The following is a 16806-nucleotide window of genomic DNA, read 5'->3' as shown; positions in this document are numbered from 1 at the left end:
GGGAAATATGGAGAAAATGGCTTGGAGTTGATAATTTTTGAGAAATGGCCATCAGTCCCTAGATCCATAAATACTCTACTCAAAATGTTGAATGGATTTAATAGAAAACTGAATCAATCATTTGTTTTTAACTAGTGTGATGGTAAAGGGATTTTCTTGTATTAGGTTGTTTTAATGGTTACTATACCTTTGTCTGTAAAGTGCAACATATAATAAAAGTCAATTTTTAAAAGTGAAGAATAAGTAAAATATATTGACAGCATTCAAAATTTGCATCAAATAATTGCTGCCCAGAGCTTATCTTGTTTTTTTAGAATCTTCAGAGGTAGCCTCAGACCCACAAATCCATGTCTGCAATTGAAAGACACATACGTGGGGTTGAGGAGCAGAAAGCAATGAAGTCCTTCTCCACATGGGTCTTGTAAATGGCATCCTCCTCCAGGTTCTCAGGTGACTGTGAAGAGCTGTCTGCCAAGGCTGCTGGAGAGTCACTGACCCACAATTCCCCATGATTTGCTGTAGAGACATCAATTTCCTACACACTGTGTGTCTCCCTCAGTATGACTGTTACAATTGCCCACCTCATTCTTTTACAATGTTTATTCTAACCAGTTTCACACACACATGTGCACACATACATACACACATACAGGTGTATCTCCACCCCACATACAACAGTTTGCCTTTTCATTGTGTTGTTGAGCAACATGCCAATTAATAGTGACAGCATTTTAGAATTGGAAGAACCCACTTGCTGAGAATAACAAAGAAGTTAAAGCCTTATCTGCATAATTTCAGAGCATAGTTATCATTTTATAGCTAAATTATTTTGGCTTTTCATCTTCAAACACTGTTCCAAAAAGCTAAAAGGGAACTGGGAGTCAGGAAAAAAAAGCAAAGAAAAATGTCACTGCAATCCCAGTTTCCCTCATCTACTTATTCATTTCCCTTTCAATAATATATGAGAAAAAAAAAAGATACTGCTATCACATAATAGCCTGACTTTCAAATGAAATTATTCTCAAGCCAGAGAATGTCAAAATGTCTGTAAAACATTTACAAGTAAAGTTGTCATTTAAATGATTTCATTCCAAGGTTGGAATATTTTTGTTTAACTTTGATTTGAGAATTCTGGTGATCTCCTTCACCACTTACCTTGAATCAAATTGAACAGAAATTTCTCAGCTAACAAAACAGAGTCTCATGATACCAGCCCCCTAATTGGAATTTCCTAATAATTCAATTTAGTTTATTTTCACTGGATGGGGTTTAAGATTGTTTCCCCTAGAAACAAAACATACTACAGTCCTCTGCAAACACCTTTATAACTTTTGGATTTTTCATCTCAGAACTTACCACCTCTGCAGGCCTGGACAATGATGACCTTAGGTTTGTCCTTTAGACTGAGGCAATTGCGGTTGTTGAATATCCGGAAGATGGTGTCATAAGGTAGCACATCTGGGTTTTCATCACTATGCATAGTCCCACAGATTCCATCCAGGATGCCATGAGACATGAACACCAAGAATGTGCTGTCTGAAGATTTGTGCTCTTCACAGGCAGCAAATCTGCACAGCACTGATTCCATATCCTGAAAAAGACTGCAAAGTGTTACTTTAACAGGACAAGCATTAAAATTAAACTGACCTCCTATTTATTATGATCAGTATAAGAAACATCTGTAACGTTCCAATAATGGTGGCTTTACATAGTGGTTACTTGATGATAGTTTTATTTTTATTTCTATAATGGATCAATGGGTTCAACTTTTTGTTCCTTCTGACATTATATAACCTGTCCCCAATACATTTTACATTTGCTTATTGTCGTTATATACTTTCATTTTCATCTCTGTATTTTCTCTCATTACTTAATAAAAACCTTGAATAATAAATGTATCATACCACTTCCCTTCTAAGGCACTCCCCACCATACTTAGAATAAAATAAAACTTGTGACGTAAGTATACTTCTCCCTTCTGACATTCTTCCTCCTCCTCTAGGCTCTAGTCACACTGGTCTTTCTGTACTTTTCAAGTGCCAGTTTCATATTAGGTTCAGACTTTTCACTTGTAGTCGAGCCTGCTTGGAATATATTTCATTCACATCTTTCCAGAGTTATCTTGTCTCTGATAGTCATGTGTCAGATCCCATATTACCTCCTCAAAATGTCTTTCTTGGCCATTCCATCAAACATTATTACTCTTCACTCACCAATTTGTTCTTATGTTTCCTTTTTCCTTTTCATTTCCTTTTCACTTCTTTTCAATCTTAGAGACACACAGATACATCAAATCTCTGAAATGTTCTGTTTTGCTTATAGTTTGATCACCCCCCACCAAGTGAACCTAGATCACTGTGAGCTGGGAACCTTCTGTCTCATTTACAGACCCATCCCCAATGCCAAAATAGCCCCTGGAACAGTCAGGATTCAGTATTTATATGATGATCACACTCCTGCTAACATTCATTACTCCAGAATTTTCTGGGAAATATTGGGGCTGAATCTCAATCATCCCACTTCAGAATTAAGAATTTTGTGGGTACATATGCCAATCAGTTTTTGTACAGTTTTATGGAACTGAGGATATTTGAAGATCTAAAGAGATATAGATTTCACCTGTCTTAATATTTTTATTTTATAACACACATTCACACACTTAGATACACACACACACACACACACACACACACACACACACAACACACACACAAATGAGACCTATGGCTGTTAAAGCTATTTGCTTAATATTATAAAGTTCACTTGTTAGGAAGATATGTGTTGAATATGTATGTGTTTGGGGTGGGTGAGGGGCCCTTACCCTGGCTGTGAGTTTCTCTTCCACATCCACACTGTAGCCAAGGCCCTCAAGCAGCCCCTTCATTCCCATGATGTCATGGGCTGCCCCATTCCTGAGAGGGAGATGATCAAACTCTGTATTGCATATGATGAGAGCCAGACGAGTGCGGGCCTTTATCTCCTTTATTGGATAGATCTGCAGGAAATTGATATGCAGTGAGTTTGATTTACCTAAATCTCTCTTAAACCCTCATACACCAATCACTGTTGCTTTTAAGGGCTTGCATAGATGTCCTCTCTCCTATCCTGTACCAGAAGACACTGTCTTCTCTCTTTTAGTAATGGATTGAATCGACAATAGAAGGAAGTACAAATTGGAAGGGAATTATTTTTCAAAAGCCCAGACAATGATCCAAATTATATTTGTGATGGTTACTCGAGAATCTTCAGGAGACTAGAACAATTCCTACCCTCTCCTTCTCCTCTTTCTTCTCCACCTAGTCAAATCTTTCTTAACAATCAAGTTTCAGATCAAATTTTGTAAAAACCAGGAGATATTTGCCATTGACTCCAGCTAAAAATAAAGATCCTTTGCCTTGGGTAACATTATTCTGGTACTATTTTTTGTTTTTTTTTTTTGCAGTACGCGGGCCTCTCACTGTTGTGGCTTCTCCCGTTGTGGAGCACAGGCTTCCGAATGCACAGGCTCAGCAGCCATGGCTCACGGACCCAGCCTTTCCGCGACGTGTGGGATCTTCCCGGACCGGGGCACGAACCCGTGTCCCCTGCATCGGCAGGCGGACTCTCAACCACTGTGCCACCAGGGAAGCCCATTCTGGTACTATTTTAATTTATAGTGTTTTGCAGGTGTTAATAATTTTTAACTGGAATGCAAACAATTACTACTCAGCCATGTTATCTTATAAATATTTTGATTCTATGACTACAGCTAAAATTCTAATAAATCCCAAATATATAGGACAACAAATAAATGAAAAAAGTGAGAGACTTGTATTTTATCATAGGGTTGAAAGAGAATTGGAATCTGTGTGAAGCCATGTGATTTCTTCCTGCTCAAAGCATCTATGAAAAAGGAATCCACTGTCCCACCCTGCCACTCTGTAACTAATGCTTTAAGAAATTGTGTAATTAGTGAAAGCAATTGTTTTTCTCTCTTCCTCTCTTTCCTGTACAGAGCACAGTACCTCTTCAGCCCTTTCTTTACACAGTTTAAGAAATTCTTCATGGGGGCAAAGCTTGAGGGTATCTGTAGTTTCTGCTGACTCATCTGGTCCAGTCACGATTTCCTCAGGAGCTGCAGAATACATCGCATAATATAAATTGTGATATCTGACGATGTGACCCAGTTATCACCTAAGAAAACTGACAGAAAAGGGTTATCCTGGGAAAAAGATTTTTAACATGTTGGGTTATAGTTGTATCTAACCTGTGTGTGAGGAGACAGATGTATTACGACTGGGAAAGAAGGGAGAAATCCTTGGTAGTAAAAACAGATCCACTCAAAAATGCAATAATAGATTTTGATATTATGAAGAAGACACCTTAATGATTTAGGGTCAAAGTTAGCCTTCCCTTTACTCATGAAAACAGTTTGATTTTTCCAGTGGTTTTACTCTAGGGTATTACTCATCTGTGTGGACTTTCTACTGTCTGTGAGCAAGAGTACATTTAGTAAATATTTATCAGAGTGTTATCTACTAGAAATAGAATTAAGTCACACTCACATTGAGTCACTTTTTTTTTTTTTGAGAGTATGCAGCACTTATTACAAAGCCAGGAGATACAAATATCCCAGGGCAGGAGGAGGATACAGCCACAGCACCTCAGACACAGGACAAGGTGCAAACACAGACAAACCTGTTGGGGGACACCTGACTCCAAACACATAGGTTGTGATAGAGTCTTGCCTCCTCCCTTCATCCTGATCTGATCTATGCACATTGGAGAAAAAACTGGTGGGTGGGGGTCTGTTGGGGTCTGTCCCTCAGGGGTTGGACCACTTGATTTCTTGGGGATGGAGCTGAGGTCAGATCTCACAGGTTCTGCCTTCCTGTGCTTTTAGATGCCTGTTGCTCTTTCCTGACTTGGCCTCAGCTGCAGGTGGGGAGGGCACTGCAATTTAAAATTTTCTAATGTCCACATTGAATATAAACAGACAGAATCAATTAATTTAACAATATATTTTGTTTAACAATATATCCAAAATAGTATCATTTTAACCTGTTACTAGCCACAATTTATGCACTTAAAAGCCACGTGTGCCCAGTAGCTATCATATTGGGTAATATGACATCTCAAGTCCACTCCTAATTCACACAACAAACACAGACACATACACACTCAAATACTTAATAGAATCCTAAATCCTGTACCAACCAGGTATTATTTTTTCAGCAACCTCAGCGTGAATTCTTAACCTTTCCGGAGGAGATAGGCTTCAATGATTCACCGAGTTGTGAAATCAGCTATTTAAAGTAGAAATGCTATGCATTAATCATAGTATTGCATCCAGTGTCGAAGGTACAATTTTTTTGTCAGAGATGCTACATTACTCTGAATGTCCTTGCCTCCAAAGTGCTGAATAACCAGCCCTAAATTTTCAACCCATGTTTTAAAATGTGAGGAAATAACTTCTCCTTGTTGGAAATGAGAAATGTAATATTTTCTGAAACTGTTTGGCCTCATTTGACTAAGATTGTGCAAGAGACTGGGAAAGTCCAGAGTCCTCCCTTGGAGAAGGAAGGAAGAGATTCCTCATAAATAAAAATCAGAAGAGGTTTATCAAGACCTAACATAACAAGGTTTTTGTCTATGAAAGGAATAAACCTTTATGTTCATTTACAAGAATGAACCAAGACAGTCTCTTATTTTATTTTATTTTAATTAGAAAGGCAATATTATCTTCTGTAAATTTTTCAGTTTTTAAACTTTATAATTTTTTTCAATTTCATTTATTTGTTTCCATTAGTTTTTAAATAATACTTTTTTATAAATGTCTTTCTAAAAAGTATGCTAAAAATGTAAGCTCTGGAGATACAGCAAATGGTATGTCTTTAAGTCTACCAAACTGTCTTAACATTTATTTCTGTAGATAAAGTACTGACACATACTCTCCTTTCCTACTGCAGAAGATTCTGCCAATGTGAAGAAGTCCAGGGTCTTGGGATAGTCCCTGGTCAGAGGGTATGTTTTGTCATTGAAAGTCTCCTGTTTCCAGGTCATTGACAAGTTTGGTGTACTCTTGAATTTAATAAATGTCATCTCCTAATGACCATTATATGTCTATATATAGATACACTATTTACAGAGAAAACTGAAAATTAGACTATCTTATGTCTAATAGTAAAATTATCATGAAACTGAATCATTTCATTACAATGTAATATAGTGTAGCCTGCTGTTAAAAAGGAGTACCCATGGGCCTGAGAGCACAGCAAAAAGAAATAAGAAAATAAGCAGATTAGATAAAAACTTTAATATCTGAGTTTTATCTGTTACCTAATGAAATGCTCAAGAAACCCCTTAAACTGAAACAAAACTAAAGATACTGATATTAGATAAGACAAGTCCTTCTCCCTTGGCAAGTAGGAATTTAAGTAATTATCTCTCTGACTGAATAACAGTGCTTGGCACATAGTATGTACATATACTGCTAAATAATTGAAACAAATAGCTTAGATTCTTCCTATCCCCCACTCCATTTCCTCAGTATCTCATTAAGAACCCTCTGAATTATATCCATGCCCAAAAGGCCTGGCTAGGACTTTTACATATTCTAATAGCCCCACTCACCAAGCTTCCTGTTCTCCTGGGCCAGTATACTCTAGGTGTCCTGAGATTCCTCTGGAGGTTCCATGTACAGTAGAACTCAGGGGGCTACTGGATACTTCATGAAACGGTCTATACCTGCCACCTGCCTGCCACAGACTCTGCTGATGGGATAGGTTATTTCAGTTTAAGGTTCATTCTAGTTCCTGGGGTTGCTAAAATCATTTTGAAGTTCCCCTTATTTCAATTCTGATTCCCATTTGTTGAATTATCTCTGATCTTGTTTTTATTTATTTTATTTTATTTTATTCTATTCTATTCTATTCCTTTATGGCTTATTTTAGGATATTGAATATAGTTCCCTGTGCTATACAGTAGGACCTTGTTATTTATCCATTATATATGTAATAGTTTGCATCTGCTAACCCTAAACTCCCAATCTATCCCTCCCCCACACCCCTCTCCCTTGGCAACCACAAGTCTATTCTCTTATTTTGTTTTTAAATCCAAATTGTTTTTATCCCATCCCAGGTTTAAGAGAAAGTAATAAACCTGCACAAGGACCAACTTAAATGTTAATGATAACATAGCCTAGGCCACAATCTTGGACATCTATTAGACTAGTGTATAATTCCTGCTGGTGGGAGTGTCCCTTCTCCATAGAGAAGGGATTATTGAAAAAGCTTATTTGCTATAGTGAGGTCTCTACAGTTATGTTGCATGTTGTTTATTATTGCTTATCGTTATTGATAAATGCTAGTATTCAGGCTGGAATTTTAGGTTAAACTCTATACCAAATTGAGTCCATCACTGGTGAACTTGGATCAGAGGATATTTAGACTCTAGTAATATTCATAATTCATTTAAAGTGAAGTTTTGAAAGATGTTAATATATTGGACAGTTTATATTGAATAAGTATTCTCCTGATCATATTTTGTAACTCACAGAAATGAATAAGCACAGTAAACATTTAAATATTATAAGCTAAAAATAATTCTGGTAACTAATATTTATTACATGCATGTTCTTCATTTGCCTATTCATCCTATATTCATTACATGCCTGCTATGTCTCTGGCACTCTGCTAAGAGCTATTATTCATTGGTGAAGAAAACATTTGTGATCTGGATTAAGAAACTCAGTGGATTATAGTCCTGTCTAATGAGATAAACAGGGGAAAGAAGTGTAATAGATTTGATGTGGAGAATAAAGTGTTTCATTTTATATATCTTAGCTTTGTGAAGCCAGTGGAACCTTCAAGTGGAAATGCTGAATATGAAGCTAGAGCTAAATATATCTGGAGTTCAGAGGAGAGTTCCAGAAAGGAGCTAAAATATTAGGAATTGTCAATCTGTGTCTGCCATTATGTTCCTAGCCTGTGATGAAGTGACTGAAATTGTCCCCATTTCACAGATGCTCATACTGATGCTTAGGGAGGTTAAGAAACTTGAATGAAGTCACATAGTGTCCAAAGTGACAGAAACCTGAGTTCAACTCCAGGTATCCCTTATTACAAAGTCTCTACAATTAGCGATCTCTATGATCAACCTAAACACAAGGACTCAACTTCTAAGCTAATTGGAAATTAGATACCTTCCCACAAATGACAAGGTGGCCTCTAAAAGGACAATGATAGGTTTAGTGAAAATTATACTTCAGTAATAGGAGGATGGGGAACTTAGAGGACAGTGGAGCAGCCTTGGAGCCAAGTAGATCTGAAAAATTTAAGATATCCCTTAATTCCAGTCTTACCTTTTATACTGGTGGAATTTTTGTCTATGTTTAGGAAGGTTTGAACAAAGATTTGACCTGCTTCATGGCGTTTCTGTCGCATACAGTCCACCAAGACCCGTGCCTTGTCTTCAAGCTTGGCATTATAAATTTTTTTCTTCTCCTCTTCCTCCAATTTCAGGACATTTTTTCCCACCAAGTCATCCAAAACGCCAGTAATGAGCTCTTTGCCCACAGATTCCAAAATCTTAAGTGGGTTTTTGTTGTGTGTGCCTTGTCAGAAATACAAAGCTTCCTTTTACTTGATCTTGTCTCAATAAAAAATTCAGAATTGAAAATAATCTGATGACTGATCTTTCAATATGGTAGATCAATATGACACCAGGTTAATATATTACTGTCTGGGATAATTAGAACTTTTGTGGGTGATTAAGGAAGTCAAATTAATAAGTATTTTATTGTAATCCCACAGGTATTATTTGAATGGATAGTGCATGGGAAGGCAGGGTATCTCATCAATACTTAATTAAATCTACAAAGACAGTTATAAAGTTCATCTAGATATAAAGATAGTCTTGACACAAAATGACATATTCTAAAAAAAATGCACCAAGACATTGAACAAGAACTTTGCCCCAGAAGCACCAGCCTCATTGTTCATGTTGTCTTGAAGTATCCTTTCAGTAAATGTTTATTGGGCAAATATTATGAGAAAGAAACATGGACATTACAAAGTATGAATAAAAAGTTACCCAATATCAGTTCATTTAATAACAGCTAACATCTATTATGCATTTAGGATTTAAAAAGAAATACATTTAAAGCAATATACAATATTTTTATTATTTACAAGTCTCTGTACTAAATACTTTATAAATATTAATATGATGGACCCTCACAATAATCCAATGAGATGGTTAATATTTTCCCTATTTTACAGATCATTTAAATAAAATGCCCAGATCACACAAATTAGGATTCAAATTCTGTTCTTACACCATATTCTATAAAGTTAAACATAGTACAGCTTCAGTAATAATAGTTGATATTCATTGAGGCCCCATTGGTCTCAAGTGCTTCATATGAATCTTATAAGTTAAAGTTAATAAAAATTCCATGTAACATGTATATTAATATTTCTATTATATAGTAAAGGAAACAGACACAGAGAAGTTAGTTAAATATTTGATCCAAATTGTGTGAATAGTACACCATGTTTAGTAAGAGGGTAGGAAGGGATTCAAACTCAGGGGTTCAGAATCGACTCCCCACTCAAATCATCAAACTACTTTACATGATACTTGGTAAAGAGTTACTTAAGAGAATAGAAAGTGATTCAGGGACTCAGAAAAGACTGGGTAAATTTCTGCAGATGAGGTCACAAAATGCTTCTTCTTAGAAAAGGTGGCAGAAACACTGGTCTTACACTAGAGTATACACATGTCAGAACAGAAAGATTGAAGAATTATGAACAACATGCAGGTTAATCTATGAAATGTTTACTCTGACTGAATTCTGGGTTTCTATTTTATTTATTTCTGCCTTCAACAGGTTGAGTGTTGACTGAATAAGTGGTACTGGGAGAAATATGGTAAACAATAAAACCAAAGAATGTTTACTTTACATCCTCTTATTATCTACACATTCTCATGTCTTCAGTTATTAGCTTTAAATAATAAATAAATTATCCCTGAATTTATAGATTCAGCCCAAAGGTGGATCCCCAAATTGAGGCTCATATATTCATCCCTTCTCTGTATCCCACAAATTCATTACACTCAACTTTTAAAAGCTGAACTTCTCATTTTTCATCACCTTCTTCATTCCCTATATGTACTAGTTAATGGTATCTTACAGTCAAGTACACCAAATCAGTAAAAGTTGGTGATACTGAACCTCTTCTGCTTTCTTTGTATCTTATTTTCCATCTCACTTCAAACTGTATTGATTTTATCTGCTATATATTTGCAGAATCTGACTACTTCTCCCTCTCTAACTGTTTGATACTCTAGTTCAGGCCAACATCCTTTCTTGTTTAATTACTCTAAGAGTCTGATAAATCTACTCTTGTCCCCTTCTAATCTGTTCTTCTCAATGAAGCAAAGTCAGTGTTCTAAAAATCTAGACGTAACCATGAAATGTCTCAGCTTAATCTAATCTAGGTCTTCTCATTCAGCCTCATCCTCTGCTACTATACCCACCTTGCTCATTACATTTTAAACACTTTACCTTTCTTTCAGGTTCTACAAAGCCTTTACTTAGGGATCCTTATGTGTACAGTTTCTCACACCCAACATTCCTTTCTATTTCTCAACTGCTTCCTGTTTATCTTCAGGTCTCAGATGACATGGCATTTTCTTTAGGAAATTCTCCCTGATGCTTAAGACTAGACTGTCAGAGCAATATGCTCCCAGAGAAACTTGTTTCTCCCTAAGCTAACATTTTTTTCCTTATAGTTGTTAATTAGTTAACAATGGCAACCAAACTCATTAGTTTATGTTTATTGAGTCACTTTACTTGTTTTGTCTACCGCTTTTCAGTTTATCATATCTATTATCTAATGATGTCCTGATTCCAATTCAATAACAAGTAAGGTCATCCTGCCTAGCTAAAGAGGCAGCCATGAGTGTGAATTTAATGTACTACTCCCCAGTCAAATGCTGTATGAGCACCATGAAGAAGATAAGAAAACAGTCAGTCCTTACATTTTAGGAGCTTAAATTAAATGTGTGAGATGAGACAGAAACCTTGGAAAGAATTACACTACAGGGAAAATAAGAAATAAAGAAACACAATAGCAAGAAAGTGTGAGCGGGGGCGGGGGGGGGGAATGCAAGTAAATGTTTGTTAATGAAGCTGAAATCATGCTTTAGAGAGATTAATGGTAAAGTGAATAAATATATTTTGAAAGGTAGGAAAACCTGTCTGACAAGTTCAGACATTTTTTAAAAGGCAATACAGAGCCATTGTATGTTCCTGAGTAAGAAAATTGCATTTGTAAATACCTAGAAGGTAAGAACTGAAAGATAAGGATCTGATCATCTTTCCTAAAAATGCTAATTTGCAGACAAACCTAGTCCAGCTACATAAGAATCATTTGTAGATCTTTAAAAGATTATAAATGCTTACAGTCTATCCATGGTTGAGTAATTCGGGGTTATGAAGGGGGAAATAATCTAAATTTGTTAATGTCTACAGATTATTTAGATTTGTTGTAAGGTTTAGAAACCACTGATCTAGTTGAACCTCTTCCTTTTCAAATGAAGAAAATGAAGCCAAAGAAGTGATATATACATTAATATGTATAAAATGGATAACTAATAAGAACCTGCTACATAAAAAAAAAATAAATTAAATAAAATTCTAAATTCAAAAAGAAGTGATATGATATACCTGAATACTAGCTACATAAATAGCCAATGATTCCATCTCTTATACTTTCCAGTTTCTGTGTGTAAGATATGTGACCTGAAAGCAGTATGCAGTATGGATAGGAGGGTTAAATCCTGGAGAGAGGGAGACCAATTAAAAACTGTGATAGCAATCCAAGAAATACTGTGCTAGAGTAGTTAGCACCACAGCTAGAATGGGAGGAAAATGTAGTTACTTTACAAAGACAAAGAGCATAATTCAATATAGGATATAGTAAGGGGGGGTGGGAATTCAAAGACTCACTTATCTGATTACGGGGACAATTTTATGGAATCAAGAGGAAGCTGAGAAGATTTCAGAGTGCATTTAGGAATTTTCAGAGTTTTCTCACACATAAATAACTTACTCTATTTGTCTTTATCCACCCTTCACTTTGATTACCAGGAGCTGCAAAAAAGGAAATAACTTCTTCCTGGCTCTGAGATAATCTGGACACCATACTCTCCTTCAGCATCTCCGAGACAGTGTCCCCCCGTTCAAGTTACACAGAGCTAATAAGGAATTTAGTTTGCACAGGATTGGCTCACTTCCCTTTTGTATATTTCTTCCTGTCACAAAGCAATTAATAAGTGTTTTCTAAGACCCAAGTTCCTGACCCTCAGCTAGGAAAGGACCCTTACTCACCAGCCATATGTAACAACCGTAGTCCCTTCCTGATGCCTTGAGAAGAGCACAGGCTTGAAAATGAAAGTTACTGGACACTTCCTCCATTCAGGGGGCGGGGACTCCTAATCATAGATTGGGAAACTGCTGCTCAGAACTTCTGCGTTCACTGTCAGGAAGTCCCCTGTAGTCAGCAAATGGATTTCCCAATCCTTTGGGAAGGATTATTTCTTCCTTTTGGAAGAAAAAAAATGAATTGACAAAATATTTTCCAACCTATGTTGGAACCTCTGACTGTTTTTTTCCCTCATTTTCTTTTTCTTTCCTCATTGCTCCACACCTCGTTCTCTCTGTCCTTCTGCTTCTGATCTCTCATTATTTCTCCTTTGCTCAGCTACTAGTGCAAATCATGAGAAGTTAAAACTAACAGGTTCCCTTTCATTTCTGGATAAGGATTACCCAAATAACTTTAGTTTCCTGTTTTAACTGTGCTGATCATGGTGGTATTATTCCCTCTCCATCTCCCTATCATCTTACACTTTTATTGGAAATAAGTTCTGAACCCTTGTCTCCATTCCTTTCATGATTTTCTTTAACTGCCTAAGCTTCCCTTAACATTTAATTTTTACTGAGAGTGACTATTCACCTCCCTTTTTGTTATATTCTGAACTAAGACTGACCATAGAAGTAGTCTCAGGCTGTAGTAGAATGATTGTGTGATAGTACAAAAGATATATATCCAGAAGAACTGTTAGTGAAAGGGGAAAAAAAAAGACTATGAAATGCTCAACTTGAAGGTCTTGAAAAGGTCAGAAATTCTAGGTCCATCCATGCTGCTGCAAATCATACTAAGTGAAGTAAGTCAGACAAGAAAGAAATATCATATGGTATCACTTATATGTGAAATTGAAAACAAATGGTACAAATGAACTTATTTACAAAACAGAAATAGTCACAGAAGTAGTAAACAAACTTATGGTTACCAAAGGTGAAGGGGGGTGGGAGGGATAAATTAGGAGATTGAGATTAACATATACACACTACTATAGATAAAATAGATAACTAATAAGGACCTACTGTATAGCACAGGGGACTCTAGTTAATATTCTGTAATAACCTATATGGGAAAAGAATCTAAAAAAGAGTGGATATATGTATATGTACACCTGATTCACTTTGCTGTACACCTGACACTAACACAACATCGTAAATCAACTATGCTCCAAAATATATATATGTACGCCAATTAAAAAAAAAAATAAGTGTATTTTTGACAAGTCCAAAAAAAAAAAAAGGACAGAAATTCACCTTCATTGTTAACGGGTTAGGATTAGAAAAGGCTCATATTTGCAAGTAAAAGAGTAGTTTTTCCAGTTCTTCCTAAGTCTAACCTTGCTAAGTAAAAACTTCACCCCAAACTCATTATCTGTGCACCACACAGGGACATTGTTTTGCATACAAATCACCCTAGCATTTATTCATAGGGTGTCATGTACTGTCTGCTGATTGTTTCATGTTTGTTGACTGTCCCATCTTATCAATAAGACTGTAAACTACTATGTACCTAGAGTTGAATCAAATTACTTTGTATATTGAAGAATCCTTGTATCCCTGGGATAAACCTCACTTGATCATGGTGTATGATCCTTTTAATGTGTTGTTAGATTCTGTTTGCTAGTATTTTGTTGAGTACTTTTGCATCTATGTTCATCAGTGATATTGGTCTGTAATTTTCTTTTTAGTGTGATATCTTTGTCTGGTTTTGGTATCAGGGTGATGGTGGCCTTTTAGAATGAGTTTGGGAGTGTTCCTTCCTCTGCAGTTTTTTGGAAGAGTTTGAGAAGGATGGGTGTTAGCTCTTCTCCAAATGTTTGATAGAATTCACCTGTGAATCCATCTGGTCCTGGACTTTTGTTTCTTGGAAGGTTTTTAATTGCAGTTTCAATTTCATTACTTGTAATCAGTCTCTTTATATTTTCTGTTTCTTCCTGGTTCAGTCTCAGAAGGTGTACCTTTCTAAGAATTTGTCCATTTCTTCCAGGTTGTCCATTTTTTTAGCTTACGGTCGTTTGTAGTGGTCTCTTATGAGCCTTTGTATTTCTGCAGTGTCAGTTGTAATTTCTCCTCTTTCATTTCTAATTTTAGTAATTTGAGCCCTCTCCTTTTTTTTTTTTCTTGATGAATCTGGCTAAAGGTTTACCAATTTTGTTTATCTTTTCAAAGAACCAGCTTTTAGTTTCATTGATATTTTCTATTGTGTTCTTTGTATCTATTTCATTTATTTCTGCTCTGATCTTTATGATTTCTTTCCTTCTACTAACTTTGGGTTTTGTTTGTTCTTCTTCTTCTAGTTGCTTCAGGTGTAAAGGTAGGTTGTTTATTTGTGATTTTTCTTGTTCTCTGAGGTAAGATTGTATTGCTATAAACTTCCCTGTTAGAAATGCTTTTGCCACATCCAATAGGTTTTGGGTGGGTGTGCTTTCATTTTCATTTGTCTCTAGGTATTTTTTGATTTGATTTCCTCTTTGATCTCTTCAATGATCCTTTGGTTGGTTACTAGCATATGGTTTACCCTCCTTGTGTTTTGTTTCTTAAAGTATTTTTCTTGTACTGGATTCCTAAGTTCCTTGTGTTTTGGTCATAAAAGATGGTTGATATGCTTTTAATTTTCTTAAATATACTGAGGCTCACTTTGCGGCCCAGCATGTGATCAGTCCTGGAGAATGTTCCATGGGCATTTCAGAAGAATGTGTATTCTGTTGCTTTTGGATGGAATGTCCTATAAATATCAGTTAAGCCTATCTGCTCTACTGTGTCATTTAAAGTTTTTGTTTCCTTATTTATTTTCTGTCTGCATGATCTATCCATTGGTGTAAGTCAGGTGTTAGAGACCCCCACTAGTATTGTGTTACTGTAGATTTCCCCTTTTATGGCACTTAGCATTTGCCTTATGTATTGAGGTGCTCCTATGTTGGGTTCATAAATATTTATAATTGTTATATCTTCTTCTTGGATTGATCCTTTGATCTTTATGTAGTGTCCTTCCTTGTCTCTTATAACAGTCTTTATTTTAAAGTCGAGTTTATCTGATATGAGTATTGCTACTCCAGGTTTATTTTGATTTCCATTTGCATGGAAAATCTTTTTCCATCCCCTCAGTTTCAGTCTGTATGTGTCTCTGGGTCCAAAATGGGATTCTTTTTTTTTTTTTTTTTTGCAGTACATGGGCCTCTCACTGTTGTGGCCTCTCCTCCTGTTGCGGAGCACAGGCTCTGGACGTGCAGGGTCAGAGGCCATGGCTCATGGGCCCAGCTGCTCCATGACATGTGGGATCTTCCCAGACTGGGGCACGAACCCATGTCCCCTGAATCAGCAGGCAGACTCTCAACCACTGTGCCACCAAGGAAGCCCCAAAGTGGGATTCTTGTTCACAGTATATATATGGGTCTTATTTTGGTATCCATTCATCCAGTCTGTGCCTTTTGGTTGGAGCATTTAATCCACTTATATTTAAGGTATTATCGATATGTATGTTCCTATTATCATTTGTTTTTTGCTTTGGGGTTTTTGTTTTTGTAGGTCTTTTTCTTCTTCTTCTCTTGTGTTTCCAGTCTAGAGAAGTTTCTTTGGCATTTGTTTTAAAGCTGGATTGATGGTGCTGAATTTTCTTAGCGTTTGCTTGTGTGTAAATCTTTTGATTTCTCTGTCAAATCTGAGTGACAGCCTTGCTGGGTAGAATATTCTTGGTTGTAGGTTTTTCTCTTTCATCACTTTAAGTATATCCTGCCACTTCCTTCTGGACTGCAGAGTTTCTGCTGAAAAATCAGCTGATAACCTTATGGGGATTCCTTTATATGTTATTTTTTGTTTTTCCCTTGTTACTTTAAATATTTTTTTCTTTGAATTTTATTTTTGTTATTTTGATTAATGTGTGTCTCAGCATGTTTCTCCTTGGGTTTATGCTGCATGGGACTCTGCACTTCCTGAACTTGGGTGGCTATTTCCTTTCCCATATTAGGGAAGTTTTCTACTATAATCTCTTTAAATATTTTCTCAGACTGTTTCTTTTTCTCTTTTTCTTCGGTGCATTTAGTGTTGTTGTAGATGTCTCTGAGACTGTCCTTATTTCTTTCCATTCTTTTTTTTCTTTATTCTGTGCCTTGGCAGTTATTTCCATTGTATGTTCCAGCTCACTTATTCATTCTTCTGTCTCAAATCAATCAATGTGATACACCATATTGACAAATTAAAGAAGAAAAATCATACAATCATCTTAATAGATGCAAAAAAAGCTTTTGACAGAATTCAAAACCCATAATAAAAACTCTCCAGAAAGTGGGCATAGAGGGAACCTACCTTAACATAATAAAGGCCGTATACAACAAACCCATAGCAAACATCATTCTCAATGGTGATACACTGGAAGCATTTCCTCTAAGATCAGGAAAAAG

General features: G+C 36.2%; 1 protein-coding gene across 2 annotated transcripts in view; it reads right to left on the bottom strand.

The window, feature by feature from the left end:
- Nucleotides 1-16806, bottom strand: part of LOC309825985 (caspase-13) — a 36472-nt gene that overhangs the window by 5242 nt on the left and 14424 nt on the right. Inside the window, exons 1-6 of one of the 2 annotated variants that reach the window (XM_082659910.1) lie at nt 12377-12435; nt 8342-8593; nt 4005-4114; nt 2822-2995; nt 1357-1591; nt 373-516 (exon numbers count right to left, since the gene is read on the bottom strand). In XM_082659910.1, the coding sequence (XP_082516036.1) occupies nt 373-516; nt 1357-1591; nt 2822-2995; nt 4005-4114; nt 8342-8593; nt 12377-12383 (922 nt within the window). In that variant the 5' untranslated portion in view covers nt 12384-12435. Of the gene's footprint in view, nt 1-372; nt 517-1356; nt 1592-2821; nt 2996-4004; nt 4115-8341; nt 8594-12376 lie in introns of those variants that run through there. The other variant, XM_082659911.1, reaches the window with a different exon arrangement.

The sequence above is a fragment of the Grampus griseus genome (assembly GCF_964374135.1).
Source record: "Grampus griseus genome assembly, chromosome: 8".
In the NCBI taxonomy this organism is placed as follows: Eukaryota; Metazoa; Chordata; class Mammalia; order Artiodactyla; family Delphinidae; genus Grampus; species Grampus griseus.
This window is presented reverse-complemented; position numbering and strand designations above follow the sequence as displayed.